This window comes from Grus americana, chromosome 1, assembly GCF_028858705.1.
Source record: "Grus americana isolate bGruAme1 chromosome 1, bGruAme1.mat, whole genome shotgun sequence".
NCBI classification, from domain to species: domain Eukaryota; kingdom Metazoa; phylum Chordata; class Aves; order Gruiformes; family Gruidae; genus Grus; species Grus americana.
In genome coordinates this window covers 155,252,939-155,277,959 of record NC_072852.1, presented here as the reverse complement: position 1 = coordinate 155,277,959, position 25,021 = coordinate 155,252,939, and the positions used below count along the sequence as shown (strand labels likewise).

The 25,021-nt window shown below is 37.1% G+C and overlaps 1 protein-coding gene across 3 annotated transcripts in view; it reads left to right on the top strand.

Annotated features, from left to right (window-relative positions):
• MYO16 (myosin XVI) overlaps window positions 1-25,021 on the top strand; it is a 405,915-nt gene that overhangs the window by 271,043 nt on the left and 109,851 nt on the right. For all 3 annotated transcript variants that reach the window (XM_054807394.1, XM_054807387.1, XM_054807380.1), the window contains 5 exons: window positions 3,421-3,538; window positions 4,309-4,380; window positions 5,002-5,143; window positions 15,171-15,243; window positions 24,528-24,680. In XM_054807394.1, the coding sequence (XP_054663369.1) occupies window positions 3,421-3,538; window positions 4,309-4,380; window positions 5,002-5,143; window positions 15,171-15,243; window positions 24,528-24,680 (558 nt within the window). The remainder of the gene's footprint in view (window positions 1-3,420; window positions 3,539-4,308; window positions 4,381-5,001; window positions 5,144-15,170; window positions 15,244-24,527; window positions 24,681-25,021) is intronic.

Sequence of the window (25,021 nt, the reverse complement as noted above, 5' to 3'; positions counted from 1 at the left end):
CAGGCCATAAGGAACTCACACCAATAACCTTTTTTTTAGGGAAAAGAAGTGCCTTTCTGTCTTTTTTTTTTTCTGTTGCTTAAGACCTTGAAACAATATACAGTACTAGTTCACTCCAGGGAAATTACTGTAATCACTTTTAATTAGACACAGCACCAACAATGTAAATCTTTTCCATTCTTAAAGATTCACAAAACAGCTTCAAGGTATAATACTCTGAACAATTAAATTACACAGATAAAAAGAAACAATCAAATCCCATATGACAGAAACCTCATAAAACCCACAGGAATTTTTTCCTCATCCTGATTATCTCCCTGTCCCTTTTAATTTTGTGAAACACACGTTCCAAATGCCTTTGCTAGCAGCACCTGAAAAAAAGTAAATACATATTTAGTCCAACAAAATTAGAACTGAGTAACTTGAAAGAGCCCCCAAAAAGCAACAAGAAGACAGGTCTGGTGTTTGTCTTTAATCCTATAAAGCTAACAAAGAAGATAATTTGGCAAAATAATCAGGAAGAGGTTCTGGAAGACAGAGGTTTAAGGGGAATCAAGAGAAACGGAGGGCTGAGTAGAACAACTCATGTAAGCTGTGTAATTCCCTTCAGGATACTAGAATATTTAACAAACTTCGTATTTCTTACATGTCTATATACTACCTAGCACATTGTAGCTGGGACACTTCTGCAAAACAAATGCATAAGCAACAGTAGTTCTAGAAGGAGGTAAGAACTTCTTTACCCCTACGTGATATTCAGCTTCATAAGAAAAAAGCAGAAGAAAAGTTAATGTGACAGTATGCTAGATTATCATAAAAGATGACAGATGGGCAACAGTTGTAATAAAAAGGAATCAAGGGATATCAGAAAAAAAAAAAAAGTCAGTCTGCTGAAGCTCTTACTTAGGTATGAGGTAGACTTCTATGGTGATGGTACATCGTGTAGTTGTTTGGCATTCCCTAGTTGAGGTGATAATAAATGTTCTTTGGTAACCTATGCCATCTTTTAATATAGAGAGTGGGGTTTTTTCATGAATATTCACATGGCCACGTACAAAACTGAACACATATGTCTATATTTGACAGAATTATTCCTTACTCTTAATGACTCAAGCTCTGCACCTGTAGACTTCAGTAGCAAAAGTTCTGCATTTAGACCAGTGTTCACAGAGGGGTGGATCTTTCTACTCTATTACCCCTTTTGTCCTGTTGAGAATGGGGTTTAGCCCATAAATAAATAATTCAATGTATAATGAATCATGTTTTAGAAGCCTGCAGAAACTGTCTGAGAACACTTTACAAGGAAAAATACAGTATTCTTTTGGATCCAGCACTTCAACTTCACTTTGCTCAGCATTCTTGAAAGGAAGTAAGTGTCTCTCATAAAAGCGTAAACCATCTTCAAGGATCCTCTATATCCAGGCAGCATTAGAATAATCATTTAGGAGGCTAGAAATCCGTGAAGCTCTGGAGCACTGCAGGCTGATCTCCTGTGTTGGACGTTAGAGTACGATATGTAGATAAAACACCTCTCCTGAAATTTCTATCCATTACTTCTGAGGTACATGGAAAGGTCTGTATGTATTATTCCTTGACCATCTAGACACATTTAATGAGAGTAGATTACCTTTTTGAAGAACTACATAAAAATTCCTTAGAATTCTTTCATGATACCTTGTAAAATATGTTAATGTTTACTAAAAAATTGTTTTAAAGTTGAGGGAACATGCATCTTAGAGCACAACAATAAAGTGTTTGAGAAACTAGAATGCAAACTAAACCCAAGGCCTTATCAAAATCACTGGAATAAACAGCTGTCCCAGCCTTCTGCATTTCAGTGCCGTAGAGTCATCCCCAAACTCGTTCTGAACAAGCGAACAAACCAGCAAGAAGCATGCTGTGCTACTGTGCCACTCCATCTTCCCTACAAGGCCTTCCCAAGACGCAGGGTGTAGCATCCTACTTTGAATGCCATATTAGCATGACGGTTATTCTATTATAACAGATATTTTATTCAGACTTCGCCTGTATATATTGCTTTTTTAAATCTTCAGCTTTGGTGTTGTGTAATAGAAAAATATACTGTTGCCCTATTTACATACATCTCACACAGTAAGAGGTTGAAGTTCTTGTCTTAAAATGTAGTTTAGAGAATCAAACTTGCTTAAACAACATCATTGGAAGTGCTGTAGTCTGTATCCCAGAAAGAATGTAAGGGTTTTCTTAATGTCCTCTGATGATGACTATATTTATTAGAGAAAGGAACAGGAAGAAGAAAAGTTGCTGGTTTGTGGGGTTTTTTTTTACCTGTTGCTTTTGAAAACTGATGAAAAGTCACCTAAACTTGGTTTCAGTGTGTTCTGAATTTTTTGCGGTCACCTGAAAATAAAGGGGGTGTATTAGCCAAGTATTTAATTGGTATTTTTTGATCTTATTCTGCAAATTCCAGTAAGTGAGACTTCTCACTGTCACTTCTACTGTTTCAGTAGAATCAGGTTCCAAATGTTATTTTTTAAAAATATTTCAAGAATTACAATTGACTTTGCTGTGCATAATGCCATGTAATGCTATAGTGGATATCAGATTTCCTGTTTTATAATTTTAAAGGAGCACCATTGTTACATAACTGCCTTGAAAAAAACTTCCAAAAACACACATTGTTTTCCATGTCTTAGCATTTCTGGTACATATTTCATGGATCATTTTTTTGCTTGAATTTAAAAACATTAAAAAAAACCAAACCAAAACAAAACAAACAAACAAACAAAAAACCCCCAAGAAAATTAGTTCTTTGCCTGCTGTGGTAAAAATGAGGCCAGGAAAAAATCTAGCCCTAAAATAACTGCTTCACAGCCTTACAGGCATCAGAACACCGTGGGGGGAAGCATGCAATCATGGGGGGAAAGTATGTGGGTAAGGGAGGTCACTTTTGTTTCTCTTAGACCTTAACTACAGCTTTTACTACCAGGAACCTGTTATAATTTAGAGCTAGACACTTTGTTTGTGAATGCAATTGGCTGAGGAAAAACCAAACCTTGCTATTCCCAGATACAGAAATTGTCTTGATGGAAATTCTCTATGGAGAAGATATGTTTATTTCTTGCAGAAATAATGCATCCATTAAAGATATTTCAGTGGGTTTTATCACATTCCAAAAAACTTCCTTAACTCAGTAGTTAATGTGATTTACATTAAAGCAAAAGAAAAAAAGGAAATCTTGTTGGTTTATGTCCTAGGTAGATTCCAGTTTGCTTTCTAAATCCAAATTTCCTGTTAATAATTCACACATGAATACTTTTTAACTTAGCAAATGCCAATGATGCCAACTAATAGAATTTGTATTTTTATAAAGCATTGCCTTTTACTGATGTGCCCAACAGATCTCTTCTTTATCTTTAATTATGCATAAAATGTGTTCAGGAGGTGGAGAACCTGTTTGTAATTCTCTCAGCAATTCTGCATCTTGGAGACCTTCGCTTTACGACTCTGACAGACGCTGAGACAGCATTGGTGTCAGACCTGCAGCTACTGGAACAAGGTCAGTAGGACGTGCGTGACCTTGGAGTGTCGCCCACATGGTCCCACAGCAGGGCAGTTGCGCTGATCTGCCGACAGATGGAAACATAGTTCCAGGGACACAAAAAAAATGACTTCTGAAAATTCATAAATTACTGCGGGAAGACAGTATCCAATTGACTTGGATCTTTTATAAACGACAGATTTTTATGGGATGAAATAAAATACTAGTATTGCAAATTATCTAATTCAATGTCATATTTAATGCTACCATTTGCCAAAAGAAATTGTACAGTGCACTTTGTACAGTCTTCTTTTAAAATGCCTTTGTGCTGCTTGTCAACAGCTGAACCAATTTGCATTGAATTGAATTCCTTACATTCAAAACCTATGTCTTAAAAGTGTGTCTTGTTTTCGTGCTTTGAAGTTTGCCCTCTTGGTCACTAACAAATCTCCTCAAAGTGGCTTATGGATACAGAATGTCAATAAGTAGCATACCTCAACTCTAATACCGGAGAAAGTCTGCCAAGCCCCGGGGAAAGTCCTGAGTAATCTTTAAAGAGGAAAAAAGCTGTAATGTAATATATAGATACGCTCAAACGTCACAAAGTGCTGATTATAGTAACCCGATTTTGTGTGTTGATTAATTTTGATTACTCCTGTAACAGCACTCTTTAATGTGTGGGTTCTTTCACTATCAAAAAATAGCATCTACATGAGAAAATCTGTTATAGAAAATAAAATATGCAGTAGAGCACAACTCAGACTTTCTTTAAATTCTTTTCATTTCAGTGGCAGGGATGCTGCAGGTTTCACCAGATGAGCTTGCTTCAGCCTTAACAACTGATGTTCAGTATTTTAAAGGTAATCATTTCCAAGCTTACATTTTGATAGATCAGACCTGGTGGCATTTTGATCCTTCTGATTTGAGAATTTTAAAAGCAGATGCTTTTTGTTTCTTATTTCTTGTATAGTCTTGTAAATTTTCTCTCTGAGGAGTATGTAGGGTTATCTGTCATGCAATAAGTCAGTCTGGGCCACTGAATTAGAAATGTCTTTGTAATATGGAGCTAAGCAGTTTCGCAGTCTGATGCTGATGGACTCCTAACTTGATTAATCTTACACAAGTGTGTCAAGCTAACAGATTAGATATTAATACTAAGAACTATAGTCAACAGAATTGTACTGAAAATAAAAAAGAAAAAAAGTTTTGAAAAAGTTCATTTCAGTAGTTCACGCTAGTTCTGTGTAGTACACATACTCTTTTCTATTGAAAGAAGGACAAAGTTACGGGTTTCTAAATTGAAGATCTTGCGAGTGTTGAGTCTTCTCGTCTTTCACTGAAGGCTTCAGAAAACAACCTAACACCACGTATATGTTTGGCAAAGGAGAAGTAAAAAGGGTGGAAGGACTGACTGTAACTAAAATGACTTAAGGCGAGCTTGACAGCATGCTTTCATCTCCATTTTCTGCTTTCTCTCTTAGGAGACATGATTGTACGGAGGCACACTATAGAGATTGCAGAATTTTACCGGGATCTCTTGGCAAAATCTCTATATGGTCGTTTATTTAGCTTTTTAGTGAACACAATCAACTGCTACCTTCAAAATCAAGATGAAACTGGCAGGTAGGAGTGCCATTACAAACTATGAGGTGTGCCATTATCTGTTCAAATCCAGATCCATAAAAGAAACATAATTCCATCATTTAAAGCATTTTATGATAGCATGACAGTGATGCTTGGATCTTTAAATCACTGGCCATTCCTTCAAATCGTTTCCTCAGTAACATATTTGTTGATTTATTCACTTGTGTAGAGGGACTTTATGCAGAAATCTAGATTGGTGGTTAGAATTAGTAGCCTTTTAAGAGCTGACAATACAGAATGAGCTAAGTCTTTCAACAAGGAAAAAGCTGTTTGGTGTTTTTTTAGTGCAGAATATTCTTGTTCTTTCTCCCCAAAGCTATGACAGGGAATTAAAAAAAAAGAATTTTATTCAAAGGCCTTCAAATGAATGTTTAAACTTCACTGAATTACATGTTCTAATAATTTTCTGGATGTCTCTAGGTTATCATCTGCTACATTCAATGCTGTTTCTATCCAGTGTGGCTTCTTAGAAAAAATGAATGCTAATTAATGTGTCAGTGGAGCAGTCAAGAAACAAAACAAAAAAGAAAAAAAAAGAAAAAAAAAGAAAAGAAAAGAAAAAAAAAAGAGGTCTCAGTAGAATCAAAGTAGCAAACTAAGACAATAGACCTAATTAGATGATCGTATACATGTGGCTTAACCAAGGTTCGACTTCTCACATGCTCAGATGAGCTTTCTTACGAACAGTAAGTACAAGATGTCTTGGCATTATTGGTAAATAGAAATACACAAAGGACAGATGTGGAAATTCAAAAAAAGAATAAGTACTTTTTCCTTTATGTCATATCTGCATTGGCTTCATAGGACAAATATACATCAAGTGCTGTCTTTCAGACTTGTTAAGAGTTTGAAGACTTCACAATTGTTTTTTTTTAATTCCTATCCTATTTGTAGACCAATTAGTAATAAATCACATCACTCTTCTATAGGCTTAGCTAACAGAAAAAGCTACCATGCCTGAGTAACTCAGGGCTTTCTGCACATAAAAGCTTTCCATCGTTATATATACCACCAGAGCGCCTAGCTTCCTGCTGGAGGCAAAAGGAAGGTTTGTCAGTAACATGGAATGGTTTTAGTTTGTTTCTGATTGTACAGCCCCTTAGGCACCTGGACAACCAAGCTAGAGCAACTTTCCAATCCATGTCCTAATGTGGAATATTGTGTTTATAACAAGGAAGGACAGTGGCATGTGGTCACTTTCATTTCTTCCCCATTCATTCCTGGGACTTATGGAACATGGGCTTAGCTCAGCATGTGTTTGTGACAGACAGCTATCCAGCTCGGGTATTCCTAATTACAGTGAGCTCATTTGTAGTGGTGATTGAGGAAGAAATGTAGAATCAGTGTATTAAAAATCTTTTTAAATTATTTGAAATAATTTTTCAATGTGTAATTTTGCAATTTTGAAATACGTTATCTCTCAATCTTTCAGTATAGGGTGTTGTATATCTCTATTGTTCAGTAGTGTAAACCTATAATTTCTAGGTATCTTAGGATCTTGAAATAATGAAAGACAAAGCTGTTTGTATATTGTTTACCTTATAGTCTCCTTTTAGTGCAATCATATGTGCCTGAGGTGACTTCTACCTTGTAGAAATACTTCTCAGTGAAACTATTTCTACCTGTGTGGTAACTTGCAGACTCTGTGATGTTGTAAGTCCTAGCTAAAATAGGACAGGTGTTTGATATTGTCAGGAATGAGGAATTCGCAATAGTTTTATACTATACCTATGCTTGAAAAAGGGGAGTTCTTCATTTAGGCTGGCTAAAGGAGGCTAACCAGTTCAGGATATATTGGCAGTGCTGAAAAGACATACTAAACTTTAGCAGGCCAAATTCAGCCTCAAGTCCCTTTCCAAACTTGAAGCTAAATAGCTTATCTTCAGTGAAAATGAAGTTGACCATCCTTCAACCTCACTTCAGTTAGCCAGCTTAAGATAAGAAAATACCTCCCCCATGCCCAGCTTCTTTTTTGGTGCAGCCTAATCATATTGTATAACCTGTAGTAGTAAATCAAGGCATAGCACAGTTTAAGATGCAAGTGGGATTAATGCAAGTCATTGCATGAATCTGTAATTTGTGGTTCAGATTTACTTCATATACATCTAAGCAATTCTATCAATTAGCAGCATTTTCCCTCCAGTTTGGTGCAGTTTTAATAAACGCCTGCTTAAAGATCCACCAAAGACATTAACTAATGTGGCTAAATAAGGCTGATATGTTTCAGGCCACACTTCATTCTCTGGTGGGAAACTTACACTGTTGCTAGTTATCAGATGGGATGAAGCCTTCATCAGAAACTTGGAATAAGGTTTCTAACTGAGTTCTCTTGTTTTGTTGTGAGGTGGCTTAACTGTACTTCCATCCCACTTCAGTGAGAATTTATGAAGCAATAAAATTAGATTTATTGGCTTAGTAACTCTAAGAGAAACATTTGATCTTGGCGTTTTTGAGGAAACTAGTTACCTGGGTTTAACTTTTATGGTGAAGCTACTTGATTTTGGTCATTAATATTGATTTATATTTACCATGAAATAGCATGTGGCTGGTTTCAGGCAAAGTAAAAGTGATGATTGCCATTAGATCTAGGGGAAGGGGAGACGATTCTATGAAAAGCTGCAAAGACCAAGCTCTAGAGGTATTAAAGTACAGAGGATAAAAGTGTTGCCAGAATCCAGCAAATTCATTACTTTATAATACTATCCAATAAATATAAATTGAAAGTTTTAATGACAGTGTTAAGTAAGATAATACACCTTCAGAAACGTTGTTCTCCTTCATAAAAGGTTACTTAATGGTTTTGTCTCATTAGAACCAAATTATAACCACGGATGCTAGTTTGGACTGGTTGCAAGGTACCTTTAAGGTTTATTACTTTATTCGTCTTGATATTGTTTCAAAGAAATTCACTGGGGAGAAACTGTTTTTCTGTAATTGGCCTCAAGAATGGAATTAAAGGAAAGCCATTAAAATTTCTCACAGGTACTTATAATTATTTTTTAAATGATTAATATTTATATTCACTCATTTATATAATGATTTCCTATTTTTCTGATTTTATTATTGTGAAAATTGTCTAGGTGAACTTTTTCCCAAGACTCTTAACTCTTTAAAGTTTACTGCTGTTTTATTTCCATTCAAATCAGCATGCTGAGTTTCAGCTTTGTAGATAGATAAAAGAGACTAGAGCATTCATGGTTGCCGAAATGTGGCATTTCAAGATACTTGATTGCACATTGGCAAAGTTGAATCTAGTGATCCAAATGTTAGTAATAAAATGGTTTAAGATGATGTTTTAAGAACTCCGGACTCATTCTGCAATAGGACCATATATTTATGGGGATGTAAGTGTCTGTGAACTCTTGTGAAACATTGTTTTTCTTTTCTGATGAAAAACAAGCTAATTAGATATATACGCTTGAGAAAATCTTGATATTGTCTTCCCTGCCTGCTGGTAAGTAGAAGGCATGATGTTTTATAAGCTAGTTACCAAAGAGTTTCTCTTTCATGTGGCCTGAAGATGGGGCTAACGCCAATATGCCTGCTGTATTCCAGACAAGCAAAGAAAGCTAGTATTCAATTATAAGCTCTGTCTGTATCACCAGGTCAGCCATAGGAGATTTCTGTTTCAAATAGAGCATACAGAATATTTCTAAATAGGTATTTTCTGAAAGCTTGTGTATTCTGACTGTGTAATCTTATTCTCAGCAAAATTCAAATATTGCCAGCGAGTAGCAGTGGCAACACTTATATGGGCAAAGTAAAGATCTCAGGAGTTTCATTTTCAAACTTCTTAATGCATATTACTTGATTTTTAGAATGGGATATTCTGAAATAGAAATCTTCCCAGCTTAAGAAAAAAATCAGAACATAAATTAAAATGTTTATTTATCTATTATTGAACCCAATGGAAGGGTGCTGGGAATGCAGGAAGGACAGAGAGTTCCTGTTCAGAACATGAACCCGCAGCGTAATGAGAATTGTCTCTGTATGTGGAGGTAGGGAAATCTTTAAAACAGACAAACAATACAAAGCTTCTAATACAATATGGTGCACAATATTATATTTTGAGATCTGCTTCAGTCTGGATCATTTCCAGTGTTTCATTAAACAAGACACCACCATTTTTTAAAGCATAGGATAAATTTTGCTTTAAAGACCTGGAGAAGAGTACGTGCTGCAGATGAGAGGGCTATAGATCTTGAGTCTATTAGCAAAAATATTTCTCCCTTCCCGCCATACCCGTCAAGTCACTCAAAGAAATGTGTGTCAGATATGGAGAGAGTGTTTCTTTCCGCTGTGTCCAACCACTGTCTCTATCTGTACTATTCACACCTGGGTAAGGTACGATTAAAAGAAAAATTACAACTGTTGAGCAAGATGACTGAGACATGTGGCAATGACACCAAGTCTCAGAAAAAATCTCAGAATCTTAAAAAAATCTCAGAAAAATCTCAGAAATCTCAGAAACTAGTTTGTTTTTGTGATTGTTTGAGATGAAGAACATATCCAACTGTGAGTATTCAGCCTGTTCCCTTCAAGAACCATGTTTATGACGATGAGTGTAATCTGTCCCCCTGGAAGAACTGAGGGAGTCTTAAGCAGGATTCTGAGGGTCCTCATTTGAAGGCTAGGTTGTATACTTCATCTGATCCTAGAAATATTTCCTCTTTAATCAGAAGTATTTCTAGTCTATCCAGATCAGACATAAGCCAACTGGCTTCCTTCCTTGTTACTGGCAGAAGCTGGAGGAAGAGCAAGAAAAGTTATATCTGGGGCAGATGAAAAGGCATGTTAGATCATCCTGCCTCAACAGATTCACCTCACTGCATTATGTAGGCAGATTACAAAAAATGACAATGGGAATGAACCCTATGGATTTCAGAGCTGAAAACCATCTGGGTTGAAAACACAGTGATCAAGTAACATCCTGTAGGTTTGTCAGAAGCATTGGGTCAGAAGTATTGTAAAGGGAATTCTGCTCACCTGGCCAGGAACGGCAAATGGGTCAAGAGAATCTCCTGATGAATGGCAAGATGTCTGCCAAGACAGTAGATCATCAGGCAGGATGTCTGGTCTATGTGTATTGTTTTTAGGAGTTGCCAAGAATTTTTATGTAGTTTCCTGATAATGTACAAGATCAAAAGGTATTTCTCATCTATAAAGACATCTTTACAGAGATGTCATTCTGAGGAAAAAGGCAGAACTGGAGACATTGTAAAATATTGTCAGTCAAAATGCTGTTTTGTAAATCACAAAAATCAAATGAGCAAATGGTTAACATCCATGCCTGTTTTCAGCTATTCAGAGCTACATACTGGTCTAAGATATAAAAACATTCTTCAAATATTGGCAAATTGCTGGTTTTCTAATTTCTTTACTAGGAAATATTGTCAAACTTGAAATCAAAGTCTCAGTCCTCACCAAAACCATAGCTGTTTTATTTATACATAGTAAATATTGAATATCTGAAACATAATGAGGAAAAGTGTCAGTGATGTTTAGCAACCATAAAAGAATAAAGTAAAATAAGGGGATTTTTCAGAACAAAAAGTGCTCTTTTCTAATATTTGTTCTTTTAGACACTGGTGACATGCCCTTTCATTTGTAAACATAGGATCATTCATGCTTTATTTTGCCTAGGGAATCTCTGTTATGATTAATTTAAGGAAAGTAATTTTGCTGGAATTAATATGATTGACAGCTAGCCAAGAAAAACATATATGGACCCTCCCTTTGAGAATAAAAGTGGTATAAAACAGAGAAAGACAAGAAGAAAGAAAAAAACAAAGCATAGCAATTTGTAGTCACATATAAAACAACACTTTTAATTTTGATGTTGTGCTGTCTGTTGCTATTTAATTTTCAAAGTCTGGGCAATAATTTAATACAGAAAATTACTGTCACAGTTGGTGAGATTTTGCAAATAAATGCCACAACGTAGTAATAAAATGTCGCTATTGTAGAGGATACAGAGCCCTGTTCTGTTATACTTGCCCTGCAGGCAAGATATTAATTATGTAAAACCTCCAGCTCTTTTCATGTACTGCCTGCATCTTCTAATAATACAAGGCCAAGATTATCAGGTGGAGTTCATGAAAAAAATTGAGAGGACATGTTTTCCTGTCAGCAAATATATCTCCAGCAAATCAAGATTTTTTTTGAAATATCACAGTTTTGATAATATAATCATAAAATCATAGAATCATTTAGGTTGGAAAAGACTTTTAAGATCATCAAGTCCAACCATTAACCTAGCACTGCCAAGTCCACCACTAAACCATGTCCCTAAACACCACATCTACACGTCTTTTAAATATCTCCAGGGATGGTGACTCAACCACTTCCCTGGGCAGCCTGTTCCAATGATTGACAACTCTTTCGGTGAAGGCATTTTTCCAAATATCCAATCTAAACCTCCCCTGGCACAACTCTAGGCTCCTTGTGCTATCGCTTGTTACTTAGGAGAAGATACCAACCCCCACCTGGCTACAGCCTCCTTTCAGGCAGTTGTAGAGAGCGATAAGGTCTCCCCTCAGCCCCCTCTTCTCCAAGCTAAACAATCCCAGCTCCCTCAACTACTCCTCCCAAGACTTGTGCTCCAGACCCTTCCCCAGCTTTGTTGCTCTTCTCTGGACACGCTCCAGCACCTCAGTGTCTTTTTTGTAGCGAGGGGCCCAAAAGTGAACACAGTCCTTGAGGTGCGGCCTCACTGGTGCCAAGTACAGGGGGACAATCACCTCCCTAGTCCTGCCGGCCACACTATTCCTGACACAAGCCAGGATGCTGTTGGCCTTCTTGGCCACCTGGGCACACCGCTGGCTCGTATTCAGCTGGCCGTCAACCAACACCCCCAGGTCCTTTTCCACCAGGCAGCTTTCCAGCCGCTCTTCCCCAAGCCTGCAGCGTTGCATGGGGTGACCCAAGTACAAGACCCAGCACGGAGCCTTGTTGAACCTCATACAGTTGGCCTCAGCCCATCGATCCAGCCTGTCCACATCCCTCTGTAGATCCTTCCTATCTTCAAGCAAATCAACACTTCTGCCCAACTTGGTGTCATCTGCAAACTTACTGGGGGTGGACTCAATCCCCTCATCCAGATCATTGATAAAGATACTAAAGAGACCTGGCCCCAGTACTGAGCCCTGGGGAAAACCACTTGTGACCAGCCGCCAACTGGATTTAACTCCATTCATCACAACTCTTTGGGCCTGGCCATCCAGCCAGTTTTTTACCCAGCAAAGCGTATGCCCATCCAAGCCATGAGCAGCCAGCTTCTCCAGGAGAATGCTGTGGGAAGGTGTATCAAAGGCTTTACTACAGTCCAGGTAGATAACATCCACAGCCTTTCCCTCATCCACTAAGTGGAGCATCTTGTCATAGAAGGAGATCAGGTTAGTCAAGCAGGACTTGCCTTTTATAAACCCATGCTGACTGGTCCTGGTCACCTGGTTGTTCTCCATGTTCCACGTGATGGCACTCAAGATAACTTTCCCCAGCACTGAGGTCAGACTGACAGACCTGTAGTTCCCCAGATCCACCTTCTGGCCTTTCTTGTAGACGGGCATCACATTTGCTAACCTCCAGTCAAATGGGACCTCCCTGGTTAGCCAGGACTGCTGATAAATGATGGAATGTTATTTGAGGTAGGCTATAGGTTGTCTGCTAAGGCTTTTACCTGGAGTTTTAGAAACTAGGGCCAGTTTCCTGTTTTCCCTGATTTGTAATAATTCATTAAGTCAGTTCATTTAGGTCTTTTCCTTATGCAAATGTTTATGTATTCCTTGAGAAAAAATAGGAGACACTAATTTGGCAAAATAACAGTCATGGCACTCAACTGGGATATAAGCAATCCAGCCTCAAATCTATTCATTGAATCAAGACAGAGAAGGGGTAAGCTGTTCCACTCATGTTAAGTAGCTCTTAATAACTGTGAAATATAATGCAATATCTCAGCTGTTATGCAATATTCCATAGCAGCTCATGTTTTGCCTTCCTATAAGGAAAATTGACAAAATAATAAAATCAGAAGGAAAACTTATTAAGTATTCTGAAATTCCGAACTACTCTTTTTCCAAAACTCATTCAAATAACGTAATAATTCTGGCATTTCAATAGTAGTCTGAGGTAGCCTGTTTTCAAAATGTCTAACTCTTCTTTATAGAAATGGGCTGGTTTTGTTGAAAACACATTGTGACAAAGAATGTACACCCATTGCTAATCAGGAACACTTCAGAATGAGGCTAACATTTTAAAACACAGTTTAAATTGGTAGAGATGGAGGTGGTGATATATCTTTATGCTTCTTGTTGTAGAAGTTCCCTTGGAGGCTAATCGACCTCACGATAACCTCTCCTGCCCAACAAAGTCATTCTAGACTAGATTTATTATGCAACTCTTTATGTCTGACATTTACACAGATAGCCAGTCTTGTGACGATCAGTAGTGCGTGGAACAGTATGCCTTAGAAATGAAGGCAAACTTCTTGGGTATGATTTCTGAAGAAGGCTCTGCTTGTCCCTGAGGATTGTTTTTCCTAGCTTGCTTTGTAGTACTGAAATTTTTTATGATTTTACTTTTTTTGGGTTTTTTTGATGGGAACTTATTTTCAGGACTGGATCCTCACCTTATTAAATGGTAGTGTATACAATGACAGTAACAGAACTATACTAAAGTACTTCAACAGTGGATCACCTTTTTCTCCTGTACATGTATATCCTGATATACACATAGATTTAAACATAGAGGAAACATGGAACATGGAGGAAAAATTGGAAGGAAGAGTAGATTTCAGAAACAGCAGGCTGCAATATTATTTGAATACGTTATAACCCCATACGTGTAAAAATTATGTTGGCAAAGAGAAAGGAAAACTCATCTGCTTTAGAAAACGTCCATCTCTTTTCTCAGGAAGCTCAATGATTTTTCCTTTGCTGATTTTCCTGTTCCAGAGAGCCACTGGCTATAGTGCAAAGTCTTTCATCCTGCTGACAGATTATTTCACTCTGGAGGAAGTCCCACTGCATTCACATAGGCAAACTACAGCATTTTTTTTTACTGTAACCCTCTTTTTGTGTTCTCCATCTAATGATATAGTGAAGAAAATAAAGAAAAAGCCCAGACTCAATGAGCCCAGTCCTTTCATATAGGGTTCTCAAATCCTTCCAAAGCAGGCAACAGGATATCCCAAAACATTAATTTTGCTCCCTGTAGCGAACTTGGTTTCTTCTCCAGATCAGGTTTGCAATTACTTAGTCCCAGGTAAGTACAGAATAATAACACCTCTGTCCCTTTCCCATTTCTCCTGTCCAAATCCTAAGTGACTGCCCTGCCCTAATCCTTCCACTGGGCCAAAATAAAAGCCCTTCCCTGAATGCAGGCAGTGACGCATGACAAACTTGATACACTGCCAACAAGCATTCTTTCATATATACAGAGAAGAAACATCTGTCTTCTTCCTGCCCAAATCCTGACTGTTCTTTCCCCTGAGAGACGTAACTTCTCGTGCAGCCTCAGCTCGCAGCCTCTACTTGACGCTGACACGGAGAGGACTTTGGCTTAACAGGTTTCCCTTGAAGTACATTTACTAGGAGCAGTTCTGGCTGTCAAAGAAATATAAACTGGAAGGGATAACTGAGTGCAACCAAGCAATTTTGAAACTTCGCTTAAATGGCTATCCCTCATCTGAGCACGTAGATACCTATACCTTTAGAACCTGGACTTTGAAGAAGCTAAGATTTTTTTCCTTCTCTTACAAGTTTAGTTTTTAAACCGGCTGCTAAAACAATCTTGAACGTTGCTTTTTTATTTATGTTGGAAATAATAGGTTGGTGGGTAGAATTTTGATTCTGTTTTATACATGGTCTGCTTGTGAAATTGAATTTGAATTCGTGTTTTTGAATTATAGCCTGCTTTCATTCTAGAGCAGAAATACTTTTGTCGGAAACAACAGATATATTATTCACTTGCTTGAATTCTTATTATCTGTAATATCTTTTTTTCCCAGTGACCATGCATTTGAAATTGGAGTACTGGATATTTTTGGATTTGAGGAATTTCAAAAGAATACTTTTGAGCAGGTAAGTGGCTATGTTTTGCTGAATTTACTGTAACTGATAAAGTTAATTCTATTAAGGTTTTGGGTTTTAGCCAAAACAAGTGGTTTGATCAGAAAATAAAAATACATGGAGACAAAAATTTGCTCTAAAAATACTTTTTTCCCATGCTGCCTATATGGGTGTGAATTAAAACACAGGTTTGTACAGGTATTCATAACTTCAAAAGAATCTAGTAAACATCTACCATAATGATTTGAAAGAGGGGTAGTGTCAGCACTGAAAGACCATCTGAGGAAAATACTTAGTCTTGTCTGTTTTCATGCTTGTGGAAGTGATACTTCAACTAGGTCAGTGAGTACGAGGACAATACACTGGATTGGACGAAAGATCAAAAGGTCTTCAGATGCCTTGGAGAACAAATAGAATGAAAATGCTACATTATGCTAAGTGCCATTACTGTCAGATTCACCTCTGCGTGACTTTACAACGTGACTTTTTAAAAAATTGAATTACATCTATGGAAAATAAATTAAACTTTAGCTCACTGAATGCTTAAAAATCCATTTAAATATCAAACATTTTTTTTAAAATTATGGAACTGTTTGCCTACCTTCAACATTTGTCTCTGCACACCAAAGCTCTTGTGAATTACGTATTTCAGAAAGCATTAGCAACTCTACACAACGTGCTGAAAGAGATGTCTAAGTTTTTGTTCAGTTGTTCATTTGTTCTGTAATGCAGCAGAAGAAAATCAAAGGGTAGAATAGAAAATCAAAGCACAGAAAAGAATAGAGATGGCATCAGCAACAACAAAGGACCTGTTATTGTTTAAAATCTGTTTGCCCCTTCATCTTAGTCAATCCATTGTTTTATGGCTTAACTTTCTCTTTTTAGTGAAATAGAAGTCATAGAGCCACAGTAGTTCAGTTTGTGTAGCATGTTTACATCGCTACCCAATTTCCACATGTTTGAAAGCACAAACAGGGTGAGCTCACCTCTACCTTCAAAAGAGCATGGAAGAATTCAATAAAACATATTCCAGTCCCCCTCTCACAAAACTCTTTTTGCTGTTACAGTTCTACCTTGCTTGAACGTTTGCTGGATCAAGGACAATTGATGTGTGCCAATATTCACAGTCATTTACTCAGTGTGAATGTCTACTTTGGGGGAAAATATCAAGTGAAAAATAAAAAACCACATTTAAACAGATTGAATATATGCAAAAGAAATTCCATATAACCTTCTGATTAATAAGGATAAAGTATTCTGTGCATTTTAAATACATCTCAAAAGAGAGGGGTGCACTTGGGACTTACTGGTTATTTTCCTTTGACTCTGTTCTGCGTTGTTTTTCATCACAAAAGTTGTATAAGTTCTGCAACTAACATAAATACCATGAATTCCAATTTCTGGAGTAAGTCATTTTCTGCTTAATGACTGCGGAGGATGCTTGAAGAGAAAATATCAGACAAAGAAAAATGAGTAAAAAGTAATTTGTTTTATGATTTCTGCATAGCAAGCATGATAATTTCAAAGTCAACTTTGCATTTTTATTTTATTTTTTCTAAATAAATATATTTCAAGAGACACTTACTGTCCCTCCACCTGGACTGAATGCATTTTGTTGAGTAATATTGAGTAATACTCTGAGTCATTACCTCAGAAACTACTGAACTGCATTCCTGAAAAGATAGAATAGAGGTGAGGGAATTACACAGCTCATTTTTATATGAACTCGATAATGTGATTAACACATCTGATTCCTGAAGTGATAGGTCGCAGCATCAATGAAGAGAAGCAGTTTGTATCTCCACATGGCACAGCGTAATCATGCAGACATACCCAAAACAGCCTGCGCTCAAAAGCTGGGGCTGTCTAGCAGTCTAGCCTGGTTCAGTATTCTGCCTGGGCTCGTTAACCCTGATGATAAGCAGACTTGTTAGCCCAGATAGGGTCCTCATGCAAAACATTGCATCATGTCTGCAAACATGCCCAGTGTCAAGGCCTGTGATTGCAGAACATTAACATTAAATGTTACAGCCAAACAGTGGAGGAGCCATAAAAATTACTTTTTCATCACATTTAGATTAAAATATTTTAAAATGGCATTACAAAGGTACTTTGGGGAAAATTAACCTTTTGTTTCAAATTAGTGTAAGACAAGATATTCTTTGTGATATCCATTTGCCTGCTTTCTTGAAAAACAACAAAAAAAAAAAATTACAACTGTTTTCAAGAAAAATTATGACCTCTGGATTGCCCAAATCTGGGGGCATTCCAAGAAGCTGTGTGAATCTTTCTGGTTCTTCAAATCAGGTCAGTTGATAGACAGTTTAATATCATAATTAAGAGAGTAATATGATACTAAATCACATGTCAATTTAAGCAATTCATTTTAATAGACTGTGATTGAAGATGGTTTGGGAAGAGAGAGCTGGATAAACCAGGTAGAATAACTTGTTCACTCCAGTGAGTGTGTTGGAATGACAAGGCATTAGAGCGTTGAAATGGCAAAGGCAGATGAAGAATTGGTCTAGAAACGGTTCATGAACAATGCATAGGACAATAGAAGTCAAAGAACTAGAAAAGTAAGGTTAATTATGTCTACACCAAGAATCTGGTAACTTCTGCAGGTGAAATGATGTGACTGACAGCTTGTAAGGAGAAAAGTTTTATAGACGACTGCAAAGAAGAAGGCATTATGAGTTAAAACCAGTATTAAGTGTTCAGTTTTCCTTGTACTTGCTGAACATTGATAAGCCTTCATTTTATAGAACATATGTGTGATATATTTATAATAGCAAAAATAGGACATGTAATTCTAAAATAACAGTAAATAAGTGTATGGAATAAGAGAGAGTGAGTGGAGCTGTGATTTTTGGTATGAAATTTAAAAGCAGAAAGACAGAGGACAGCATTTTTAGAAGCCACAGTCCGAGGGAGTCATTGCTCAATAAAGACTGAAAGCTTCTGAATTACCAGGACTCAGCAAGTTACTGCTCATCAGCTGAGCTATGGTAAATGACTACAGTACACTTTTAGCTCACCCCAATTACAATTTACAATCACTTCCTAGCAGTGATCATTAGCTTGAGAACAGCATTTTCCTAGAGCAGCTGCATACCTGCTGTGCCAGAACAGCTTTGTATACAGCCACACTGGAACACGGTCAGAAGTGAGCACAGATTTGTCTGTCTTATTCTGTACAGAAATGGCCTTCATTTTGTGATCATTTCGGGAAATACGAGTGCTCTACCAAAAATAGCAATGGCAGTTTTCAATGCTAGTTTTCAATGTCTTCTTAGGTTTCCTTGTTTGAGAAGGGCTATATTTGTTTACAGTTTTATCTGCACTCCTTTAAAAGCAGAAAATGTCTGCTTCTCTTCTGGTAGAGGTTAAAACTAAGTTAGATCTTATGGTTCCTTCACGGCACAGTTCCAAAGAGTGCAGTCATGGAATACTGCTGTCTTTATTATACCTTTATGCTAGTATATTCTTTGACTACAAGAGCATGCAACACGAACGGAAAGAACTCATGGCCAATGAACATAGCAAGCGATAAGCAGGAGGGAAGGTTGATAAAAGTTGCCTGTACCATTTTCCCCTAATTGTTTCTTATAGCAGAAGACCTCTGAGTAGCAAGAGTGGCTTTTCTTCCCCCTGCAGAAGGTCAGGTTTTTCTACAGAAATGGAGGTCTGTAGTTGTGGAAGCATCATAAAGAGCAATAATGCAGTTAAATGGACTCTAGTAGTCTTTTCTGTCTGATGTCTAATTCAGAGTGGTAAACTGAAAAAATATTTAGCCCTTGCTAAATAACGTGTTTAGCTCTTGCATGGTATTTTGCTTCTGTAGACCTTGTAAATTATAGAAGTATACACATCCCTTTTTATAGGAAATATAAGTGCTTTATCTGAATTAGGACCACAGGTCACTGGAACAGTCAAGTGTTTCTTGACTGCCTCTCAACCCTATACCCATTAAAGTATGTGCGCATTATCTGTGTGATGCAGTAGAGTGCTGGGACAGGCACGGCTCCCGTGGCAGCTCCCGTGGCGGCTGCGCGCAGGACATCTCTCATGATAGGAGCCAGCTGGCTCGAGAGCACAGAGCATTGCCTGGCCTGCTCAGGACTTCACTTCAGAGTCACTGTGGTGAAGCAGAAGAGCTCGTACAACCCAGCTGTGTTCACAGGAATTTTCACCTATGTTTGTTATTAGGTGTGGTAGGTTTTAACTTCTCAGCGTGTTATTTCTTTAGTTAACGCTGCTGAGGCTTCATTTAATTTTGTCATGTGACCTTTCCTAGCCAAAACAGCCATATTAAATTGCATTGCCTCAGCCATTAGACCGCTTCTAGCTATGCAGAGGTAAGCTCGTGTTGCCTATTTTGTAGGTGGATGGATTTGAACGTACGAAAGTTACACAACTTTTCTACAGTCATTGCAGTCACAGTGCTAGCAGACAGAAAGGCACGCACACAAGTGTCTGCGCTCGGACAGTCTGAAGGAGAATTCCAATATTTTAGTTTATGCAGAAGAAATCAGCCACCTTTGGTTTTGCCTGTCCAGAGCACAGACGGATGGTCCTCCTTGCCTCTGGACTAGCCTGTGCAATAGGCGGCTGCTGGTGCACACCGAGCTCTGAGACTACGCAGGTCCTGCCAGGAGCAGCTGGACACAGGGCTGGAAACTGGGACTGCCGTGGTGTCGGCTGGGACTGGGTCATGGGCAAAGCTGAGCCGGGCTGTAAAAGCCCATTCCTGCCCTTAGCAGCCAGGCGATCCTGTGTTTTAATTTGTTCCTCGACCCAATTCCTCTGTATGGCTTTTGTCACAGCGTACCCCTGTTCCCTCTCAGTCTCTTTGGTCTTTTTTCCACTCTGCACGCACTTTTTTCCATATTGTGTCTCCAGTGTTCCAGCCAGCCACTGGAAAAACAGTGTTACTCAGTTTTAAAGTTGGCTTATCATATACTTGACATTAAAATGTTTGGTTTTTTTCTTTATTCTTTTACGATAGACACTTCATGGCCAAAAATAAAATCATTCATCTAAAATTGAGATTCCCAGCAAGATTCAGTTTGTGATTGATTGGTGAAATGCTGCACAAGGACATTTATTAACTCTTATCTTACTTTTCCACAGCAGCACCCTTTTTCATCCTATAGTACTTAGTTGCTGGCTAGCAGTGTAAGGAAAAAAATAACTTGGAACTATTTCAGCATCTTTAATTCAAATTCATTCAAGGAAAGGCTGTTGTTACCATATTTGCTTGCTTGCTTGTTTAATGCTTTTATATGTACCAAATCAAATGAGATTTCTACACTACTTTGTGTAGAAATTGTGTCCCTTTTGGAGGGGCTTTTCAGATCCTCCTTTGTGGAAGGCTTTTCAGGCAACACCTACCCATAATAAAATTTTAATGTAGCACTGAGTTCTGGTTTACTTTATTTGAGAAACACAGATCAGCTAATGACAACTAACGCCAGAGATGACATGAATTCCCAGTGAAATAAAGTTCTATAAAGGACTAATAAAGTTCTATAAAGGACTAATGAAGTTCTATAAAGGATTATGTTTGAATTTGTGTTGTTGCTGCATGGAAAACAAGAAATCTGTATTAGATCTTGTTACCCCTAAAAGGCAAGGGAAGAAATGTAATAGCTTCTGGTTTTGTTATACATTCATTAAAAATATTCTGATTGCTACTTTACATAAAAAAAGGGATGTAGAAGTGTTAGGGTAGCAGATACAAGGGGGAACAGCGATCAGGATACTTCTGAGAAATAAGTGATTATCAACCTTAGGTTTAAAAATGATTTCTGAGTCCATGCTCAGTAACTAGAAGATGACTCTGCCTTCCACTATCTTAGAATTACATTTTTGAGAAATGCTAGCGCACATCCTTGCAATTTAAACTTGTCATTGTAGCTTCATCATCTTGGCCCATAACACACGACTTGATAGATGTGTTGATATGACAGCTGTAAGCTTTACTCCATGCTCTGAATACGCATCCCTTGAGAGAGCTAATCCTTCTGCATCACCAAAGGATGTAAATGAGCTTTCCAAAGGGTGTTTACATCCATCTTTCCCTCAGTGATTGACAGTCACCAAGTTTGCTTTTCACAAATTCCCTTTTTTTTGGCTATGCCTTTTCAAACAGTTATTTATATAAAGTGAAGAGCAGGAAAATTTCATTAGTCATAGGTGCTTTTCTGTCTTCAGAGTACAGTACCATTTTGGTCTTCTACCTAAATTTGAATTTTGGAGTATACTTAATAATACTAACTGGTCAAATGTAGTAAAAGAAGAGAGATCAAGCTAATGCTGTCTAATGTGATGAGTACTTACTGCTTTGACCAAATGCCACTGTATTATTTTCCAAATTCTACAATTTGGATGATACTGCAGATTGTTTGTTTAAATACGTTAAACAAAAATTTATTTTTTTCTTCTAATAATATTCTAGTTGTACTTTTTAATGAAGACGTGGACAAATAAATGGTGTATTTTTTTTTACTGAGACATGATAATGATTTAGGATTAGAAAGTAGGATTTTTTACAGGAGACATAAAATGGAGCTAATAAGAGGCATGTAAAGAACAGTTTATCAATGTTTAATGACAAAAAGTACCACAGGTAATGTTGAGTAATGCTGCAAGGTAAAGCAAATATACAGTGCTTAAAGGTATTCCCACATTTGTTTTAGGTAAAAAATTCATTGTGTTTTCTTTTATTACTACTATATTTCCATCTAATTTTCATGGGTGCAATTAAATACATGTTTAAAAAATGTAGTTTTCTGAACTTCTCATATCTTTGGCCAGAAAATATGTCATTGTTTTATATAATACTTCATGTGACATGGAGCAAAAGATGTTGGCCTAGCAAAGCTAGTTTAGTTCATTTTCATCTAATTTCTACGTTTCAGCTGTTTTAATTATTATGTCAACCTGTGTCAAGGCTTTTAATTCGAACCGTTCATTTTATTACCTTTTCCCAGCAGGTTGTATAAAACGTTGAAATGGAGAAAGATATGATCAGAATGTCTTGCTTTTCAGCAGCCCCTGGCTGGTCTCCTGGTTCTCCTTCTGCGGAGCCGTTACTCACTATCACTGCTAGAGAGAGCAGCTTAGGAGCAGCTTGCAGTTTGCATAAGCGCTTGAGCTCGCTTTCTGGTCTGGTTGGCAGAACCTCACTGTCATTATGGCAAGTCTGCCAATCTGAACGACGGTATTGTATTACTGAAAAGCACACCAGTGTATGCCATAATATACTGATCAGTAGAATTTATCTATGCGTTTTTTTTCTTTACCAGCCCAGCGTATTATGTATGAATATTTTAACAAAATACTATGCCTTTTACTTTTGGCAGTTAGGCCCAACGCTATTTATCAGATCTTTTTTAAGATATGAGTAAGAGTCTTTCCCTTCGGCTTGAATTGTGTAGTTTAATAATTTTGCTGCACAGTCAGGTCCTCGAGTACATTTATTGTTTTTATGTGTTTTAGGAAATTGGCACATGATAAAAAGTAAGCTTAAGATTATAGTGATTTTGTCAACTTTTCTTAAAGTAAAATATACCTGTATAAAGTTAAACGACATGGTTCTCTAAATAAATCATTTGCAAATAAAGATATACACAGCCTGCATCATTTTAAGGCTTTACATATCCTGTGAAGTATAAGCTTGTAATGTTAGGTTTGCCTTCTAAAATCATGTTATGAAGCTTCTGAAAAGATTTTGTAATTAGAATTCGAAAAGTGATCAGTAAAGCGTATTTTGCCTGCCACAAAGTTAAAAAAGTTGTCTTTTTCCATAAAATAAGTAGCTAGTGTAAGTCAATTGTATACTTTCATCGTTAATAAAATGAGATAACAATCTGAATCTTTAGAAATCCCATTTTTAAAAAATAATGGTTTTATTTGAGGCTGCCTTTTGTCTGCACTATCATGCATTCATAAAGACAGCTCATAACAGACATTTGGTTATAAAATGGGGTTTTGTTTTATTTCTTCTTACTGTTATTCACACTAGACTATTTCATTGTATAGCAAGTGCAAGTTGACTATACTAGCATGAGGTGTTAATGGAAAATTCAGGCAACTATTACACATTATTGGGTTTTTTTCCCTCATCTGGATGTTAAGCCATGTAGTTTTAGGATTGATCTAAATATTTCATATTTTTTAATGCGACTTGCTGGTGGAATTGCTTTTACATACTTTATTCATGGAAGATATAGTTTATGGCCAAAACAAATATGTGACAAGTTTAGCCTGAAAAGCGACTCCATGCGAGCATTCCATGCATCGTGCCTCTTATAAAGGGTTCTTCCACCCTTATAGGAGTTTCTGTTTTCTTAATTTCTTAGTGACAGGTAGTATAGCATTGGAGGAGATTTTAGAATTTTCCACTAAAATTTCCACTTTAATATAAATAAAACAGTGAAAACCTTTATTCCACAAAGTTATTAAATATTTACTTTTTTGCAGATTGTGAGCTTTGAATAAAATACGAAAAGTCCCAAAATAAGCTGATAAAACTCCCACCTGTTTTTAATTGAAAATCAGATTCCTTTTAAACTATTTTGCAAAAGTAGCACTACACCTCTTTCACAGCAATCAAAGAAAATATTTGAGAGGCTTTTATATTATTTATCTCTCCAAACTTTGAACTTTTCTATTGAAGAGTGTTTTCTTGCCAACCTTCCCTTAGAATACCAATAAAATGGAGAGAAGCATCTAGTAAAATGTCCCTAGGTGTTTTATAACATATATTTGGGCAAAAGACAATGAGTTCTTCAGAGACTGCTTTAGACCTCAGCGACGTTACATATGGACACAGAGTTTGAATGCCTTTGTTAATGTTGAAATAACTACAGAGTCGAGATCCTAACCACATGTGTAGTTATTTTTTCTAAAAGCACATTGCATCTGTATAGTCTTCTTGAATATAAACTGCAGAAAAATATTAACTGTACCGATTTAAACATAGAGTTACCGCACTTCAATCTGTGGAATTAGTGTAAATTTGCACTGTATTTGACAATGCTGGTATTTGATGATTTTTATGTGGAATTCGCAATAAACTGTGCAGGCAGAAAAATGTTTATTCCCAATTTAATACTAATACCTGTTAAAATGTAGATTTCCTGAGGGTCTTGCTAATCTATGGTCTACTGGGAGGTAACGTGTTGTGGATTGACATTTCATCAAATTCGATGTTAAACGTGCAGTAAAACCTATGCCGATGAATTATCCAGTAAACTTCTAATACTCATTTTTTCTTGGTTTTACAATAGCTGTGTGTCAACATGACCAATGAGAAGATACACCAGTACATCAATGAAGTGCTTTTTCTACAAGAGCAAGCAGAATGTGTACAAGAGGGAGTTGCCATGGAAACGGTGTATTCTCCTGGTAACCATACTGCAGCCTTGGATTTTTTCTTTCAGGTAGTTTTCAGATCCATTTTATAACATGTATATTTATACACAGCCTCTGCATGTTAGACTAATGCAAACTTTTGCATGCATTTTCTGATTTATGAATCTGTAAAGAAGGTTATGAGTCCAAAGAGACCATACAGAGAGCTGTCATAACTGCCCTCATAGCTCAGGGGCTAACAGAGATTTGTAACAGTCCAGGGTTGAAGAAGATGTTACAGAAACTCCTTGCCCATACTGATTCATGTGTAGCATCTGTTTATCATGCCATGTCCTTAATGCAGCTGTAGGACTGACAAGTCTCTTTTGTAAGCCTGACTCTTTCTTTTGTACCTGGAGCTAGTTTCTGG